The sequence below is a fragment of the Buceros rhinoceros genome, unplaced genomic scaffold, assembly GCF_000710305.1.
Source record: "Buceros rhinoceros silvestris isolate BGI_N320 unplaced genomic scaffold, ASM71030v1 scaffold25893, whole genome shotgun sequence".
Classification (NCBI taxonomy): Eukaryota; Metazoa; Chordata; class Aves; order Bucerotiformes; family Bucerotidae; genus Buceros; species Buceros rhinoceros.
Window position 1 is genome coordinate 11,841 of NW_010402273.1, and position 6,360 is coordinate 18,200.

The window sequence follows — 6,360 nt, forward strand, 5'->3', positions numbered from 1 at the left end:
CACTACCCACTTTGGCCATGTCGGTACCAATAGCCCTGTCCTTCGACACAAGATACCTGCATGTTCCCTGTTGTATTGTCCCTACAATGCTGAAAAGCTGTAGATGCAAGAGGAGGTTTGCCCATCAAGCACAGCACCCTAGTAGCTACGCGGGCGTGGGGCCTAGCTGGCATTTCCAGGGTGGCCAAAGAAAGCGAGAGGGGACTTAGCATCCCCTGGCTTTAAGAACGACCGCAGAAACCTGTAACCTGCAGAATCATTGTACTGTTTATTGCTGATGGGTTTGTTTCCTCTGTTTTCCCGGCAGCTATCGAACAGGAAAAGCAAAGTGAAAGTACAGCCTGAGCATAAAATTGAAGATGCGACTGCTGCTTCTTCAGTGGGGTTTTGGCTCTCCAGTTGGGTTGTTTTGTCATCCCCACCCACCCTGTGTTTGTTGCCCGTTTATTTTAGCAAACACTTGCTTATTTAATGTTCCCTGGGGAAGAAGTTCGGTTTGTGTTTGTTGAACAAGATAGCATGTATTTGTGTTTGTATTCTTAAAACTGTAATTCCAAGTTCTGTATCAACCCCATTACTTGCCAAAAAAAAAATCAATTTACATAAAAATTGTTTTCCTAAACCTCACAATAAACAGGATTCTTCTGATCAATTGTCTTTGAGCATTGCAGAAATAGGGTTTACACTGCAACCCTTACTGGCATCCTTCTCGGTTTGTTTGCATTGCCACAGCCTCTAGAGAGCATGGCCAGGTTGGGAAGAGTTACCCCGGCACCCACAGGTCCCCCTGGCCAGCACACGGTCCCTCTCCATCAGCGCGTACACCAGTGTTCTGCAGACTCCTGGAGCCCCAGACAGCACTGACCCCCAGGCACCCCTGACCGCCTTTGCAGCAGCCTGGAGACTTCACTCCCTTTCCCTGTGTCCCTCAAAAGAGCTTTTCAGGGGAACTGAGGGAGAAATTTTGTATGCTAGGAGCCCCTCAGCTTTTAAACCCCCAGCTTGGCAGCAGGCATGAGTACAATGGGAAGCTGCTTCAGTTCTGTCCGACAGTAGGTTAGAGGTCTCAAACACAAGTACTCACTTACAAATTCCATGAAAAATTGATGGTCGGGCTGAGGAAACGCACAGATTAGCATCCCAGAGGGAAAAGGGCTGCAGCACCCTCTCTGCAGCCTTTTTCCTCTCTTTCGTCTGCCAAGTTCCAATCAACCTTGGGACCACGGCAGCACAGGTAGCCTTTGGCCCAGCTAACATCAAGCAATATAGGAACATGGGGAGGTGAGAGAAAGAAAGAACATTTATTATTGCACTGAATTTTGGGTTGCGAGAGACCATCAGCAGCACAAGGGTGTAGGACACAAACCTTCAAAGCAAGCAAAGACTCCCTAAATCTCCACTACTGGTGGTGCCACCCCATCCTCACTGGTCTGCAGAAGGCTCAGCAAAAAGAGACTGGTACCTGCTCAGGGGACTCTCCATTACATGGTGTCACATTATCCCTGGAATTAATTTGCAATCATATTAGAAAAGTAAGTGCTTACTCTGGGAAGATAAACTGCTGTCCCTGGCACTTCAGTCTGGTGCTAGTTGCACTGGGAAGCAGGAATAATTCTGCGTACTTCAGCCAGGTTACTCGAGGCTTATACCTGTGTGAGGCAAGACAGAAACTGTTCTACAGGCTTCAGAAAGCAGAGGGGAATGGTCGGGGTGGTGTTCAGAAAGCTCTCGTTTACTTAGGGTTTGCCTGACACTTCACATTTGATGTCAACAGGCAGAACTGCAATTAAACAGCAGCAGCAACGCCCCCAAAAGTAAACAGAGGTGGCCAGGAGACCAAGGGAAAACACGCCGGCTGCCGCTGGACCAGTGATTCCAGTTAGAGCTTCATCAATGTCCGTGGCATTTAAAGGGCAAAGGCTGCTGTTTGAGTCGCTACTCATCAGTTCGACATTGCTGCTGGTTTCTTTTCATGACCCGGTGGTTTTCTACACATTCTCCTTTGAGGACCTCATCCCCTTGGCACCAGCCTCTGAGGGTTTTTTTTAGGGTCTGCTGGATTCATCAATACCCATTTTTCTTTTAAGGGTGAAGAACGTGAAAGATGGAGCAACAAGGAAAATGGTGCTATTTTCTTTGTGACTCATGCGCTCTCCTCACCTCCACACACTTCAGGGTCAAAGAGCCTTCGACATTAATTATCTCCTTTGATGTCATCTCCTTCATGGAGAAAGCATTCAGAGACAGCACTTAGAGCAACAACACCTACAGGAGACTCATACAGTCAACACCATTCAACCAGACTACCCGTCACTTTTCCACAGAACAATTTTGAAGCAGCATATTGCACCCAGCAGGTAAGCCCGCAGAGAGGCTTCCTCCTTGGCTTTGCCAGGAGACAGCACTTGGTTCCACGTGACGATCTCCTTCCCTCTCTGCCTGTTCAGAGCATCTGCCAACTTGCACAGCACAATACACTGTAAACCACCAAAAACCTCTTTGGCACAACTGAGCCAGTGGCCAGCATCTGTGTCCCCAAGTTCTCCCAAAAACTCAAGGTCTGGGCTGTGTCCTCAAGCACTTTGCAGGATGAAGGGCAAGAAAACAACAGATATTCTCTTCTTGTGTTCACGTGGATACAAAGAACGAGCAGCGTGGCTGTAAAGAGTGATCTGAGAGATCAGCGCACTGTCCACAGCTCCGGAGACAGCAAATGTGTCCGCGCACTTGGCTCCGAGCTGCTCCTGCAGGGCTTGCTCTGCCCCCATGAAACCTCCTCCCAGTTTAGCTGAGTTCAAGCCCAGCACTGCAAACCCAAAGCCTCAGCGCTTTTATTCACGTCTCACCCTGCTGAAAAGGCTTTAGCCCAGCTCCCTGCTCCTGGATCTGACTGGAAGAGCTGTCGAGCCACAGCAGAGTGCACGGCAGCTGCACACCGGTAAACACTCCTCAGGTCAACGGTAAGATCTTCCCACCCTTCACCCACCTGCCCCGGGGAAACAGGGCTCTGTGGCAGGGTTTGGAGACTGTTCCTTTCACCATTAGCAGTTAAGAGAGGCTTAAAGTTAAAGAGCTGTAGTCACAGCACCAAGATTTGAGAAGCATCCCTCTGTACTGCTGTGTGAAACCACTTCAGCCCAGGAAGAGGATCAGGAGATTAAAATCTGTCAAGAGCAGGACAGGTCTGGCTCCCTGTTATCTTAACTGAAAAGTGTTACAGCACTTATCTGAGGGGCAAGCTGGGGACACAGACCAGGAAGCTGCTCATCATTTAAGGTCAAGACAGAGAATTTTCATCATTCCAGTGAGGAAATATTTATTCCTGCCATTGGATGAGATCTACAAGCAAACCTAAGCCAAGCCAAACCAAACCAAACAGCTTGCCCACACCTAGGAAACACCTTCTGGGTGTTAACCTGCTCCTGACCTTCACTCCCTGGACGAGCATCCTCCAGGGCTGAGGCTCATGGAGCCACCCACTCCAGGAGCTATGGTCCTTCCCCAGCCGCCGTGCTGGTGAGCAGCTGAGCTGCAGGCAACTTCATCAGCAAACTCAAACAGCTGCAGGTGGGAAACTTAGATATTTTTGCCAATTAGCAACAGCCCATTGCTGTTTGGATCCTTTACATAACGAGACGTTATCTTGCAACTCCTCCAAAGGAAAAACACCTTCCATGCTAATCCAGTTACAGCAAAAAAATCATCATATGCAGATAAAAACCTGCTTTCCCGGCATCACCATGAAGCCAGTCTTGCCCCCTGCATCCCAGGGACAGGGCCAGCCCTCTCGGGATCCTGGCCAAGTCCACTTGCCCCTGTGAGTCACCACGAATTGTTCTGCACAGTCGCAGCAAGCCTGGGCTGAGCAGATCTGCATTCCTCTCATTATTATACAGAGGTTCATTGATTTAATAAACCTTGTTAGGCCAGTGTTTGATAACAGCGAAAGCCGGGGAGGACAAACCCTGAACTGAGCTCTCTTAAGAAAAGTGTGGGTGTGTTGCATCTCTGCTGGAGCCCAGCTAAAGACCCCTGGTGATCCTGCCAACCCTGGCTCAGACACAGCAGACCGAGTCCCAAAGCACATGTGCCTTTTTTTCCCAAACGTATTTGGGGTTTCTCTGTTATTTGGGTCATTAGTCCCATGGTTGCTAAGCCACCTCACAGCAAATCTCAAGTCCAGCTCTGCAGCAATGAGGGCAACGGGCTTTGCCCAGGTTTACCCCCACAAAAGCTGAGATGCCCACGCAAGGACAAGGCTGGAGAAGTCTTGGCTTTGGGAAACACCTTTGTGTGTTTCTGCTCTGATGGTGCTGGGGCTCCTGGCACAGCAGAGACCTCTCCAGCAAGTGAAGAGCAGGGCAAGAAGCAAGAGGGAGAAGCGAGGGAACGCAAGCTCAGCACCATCAGGAGTCAGAGCTGTGGCCATGCGGGAAGGAGGAGGTCAAGGGGCTGGGAGCACAACCAGGGAGGTGCCCACAGCTGCAGAAACTCGAGGCAGGAGAAGCCAGGGTAGGTCTCATGCCTCTGCCCAGCTCCCCGCCTTGTTTTTCCAAAAGCGCAGGGTGAAAACAATGGTCTTTTAAAAAGCACTAACCTTCTGGTGCCAAGCTGGGGGAGCCTCCCACACCGCACACAGGCACACAAAGCCGCCGTGTCCTCCCAGCGCCCGGGCAAGGGCAGCCAGCCCCGGCAGCTCCACCTGCTCCTGCCCAGCGGGTCCCAGGGCCCCAGCGAGCTCCGGCTGTCCCAACCCGATCCTGGGAACCGAGACGTGTCCCGGCAGCAAAACCAGCTCAGCCTTGAGTGTGAAATGCAGCGCGGGGACGGCTGGGGCTGAGCCAGGGTATGTGGGAGCAGGTGTGTGCATGTGCGGGGGTGTTTCTCCAGCTCAAACCCAGCCCCACTCAAACTGACAGCAGGGTAAACTCTCGTTTCATCTTCTGCGGCGGGTATCTGTGCCGGGAAAGGCGGCTCCGCGTGCTTTCTGTCTTGTCAGGAGAGCTGGCTTGGGAAGGAACAGTTGCTGGGGATGGTTCACGCGCATCTTGTACGCTGTGCTGACAACAGCGCTTGACAACTCCTGCCATCAGCTGCAAACCTCCCAACTGTGTGTTTGCTCAGCTTCAGAATTCATTCGATTAATGGGGCATCAGGAAAATAGAGGCAGAGGGGGAGAACGGGGGGTTTCTAGCTGATGTGGTCAAAGGGACATGTGAAAACGGGATCTTTTAGGGCTCTATGAGTAGGCAGTGAACAAAACGAATGAATTTTTTTGAAAATAAAACAACAATCTCAGAAATTTTAAGTCAGTCTTGTGAATTTAGAGGCCAACTCAGCATCGAAATTCTTGGATTTTGCAAAATTGCAACAAGCAAGGAGAAAAAAATTGATGTGTGTCTCCACGTGGGTGTTTTCAAACAGCATCTTGTTTGGGGAAAATAATCCCTCTTGGCCTGCTTTGTTTTCTCATGACGGTGGAAATCATTTTCATCCTCGGAAAGAAGAATTAGGTTTTCCTTGTTCTGTCTCCTCACAGGAGCTACCTCAGGTCGCACTCGGCCGTGGCTGATCCCCCCATCCCTGCCAGCACTGAAGTCACCACCCTAAAGTGTTACAGAAACAACCTGCAGGTGCTATATCACACATTTCATTTAGCGATGAAGAACTCAGCCATGAGACGCCGGGATGAAGGCTGAGCTTTTGGGGCTGAGCGCCAGGGCAGGGGATGGAAGCAGCAGGGATGGAGGCCAGGGATGGAGGCAGCAGGGATGCCGCAGGGCAGCAGCATCGCTCCTGGGACCCTTCTCTCCTGGGAGCAGGAGTAGCAATAGCCCATAGTGCTGCAATAGCTCCATAATGGCTTTGTAATAGCTCCAGCCTCCCCAGCTCCTCCTGACTTGTACCATTTTACACGGGTCCTGCCCAGGCTCCCGTTTCAGTGGGAGCTGGGTAAACCAAGCACACTGTGCCGCTTCATGCCAGCTCCAGCCATTGACCACCGTGCATCAGCTCCAGCACGGACCCCGTGGACTGGCAAGGAGCGAGGGCATTCGGAGGGAGAAGGCATCAAACCACTTCAGTGCAGCTGCAGTTCTCCCACACTGGCAGACATCCCCAGTCACGCTAATGACTTTGGTGGCATTAATCCAGATTGAGACAGGGGCAGCGAGAACATTAGCCTGGGCATGAGAAGGCTGCGGGTGCCGCTGCAGAATGACTGTTGCACACCCAGTGCTCCCCACACCTTGGGCACGTAGCAAAGGGAGGCATTTGCTCTATGGAGAGCTCCGGAGCAGGGACAACCTGGAGGAAACTGCTCCCGCGTGAGCGAGCAGGCATTTGCCATGACCCGGTCCT

The 6,360-nt window shown here is 51.4% G+C and overlaps 1 protein-coding gene across 1 annotated transcript in view; it reads left to right on the forward strand.

Annotated features, from left to right (window-relative positions):
- TMSB4X (thymosin beta 4, X-linked) overlaps nt 1-345 on the forward strand; it is a 1,232-nt gene extending 887 nt beyond the window's left edge. Inside the window, exon 2 of the mRNA XM_010132589.1 lies at nt 308-345. Within this exon, the coding sequence (XP_010130891.1) occupies nt 308-345 (38 nt within the window). The remainder of the gene's footprint in view (nt 1-307) is intronic.
- Nucleotides 346-6,360: the final 6,015 nt, after the last annotated feature.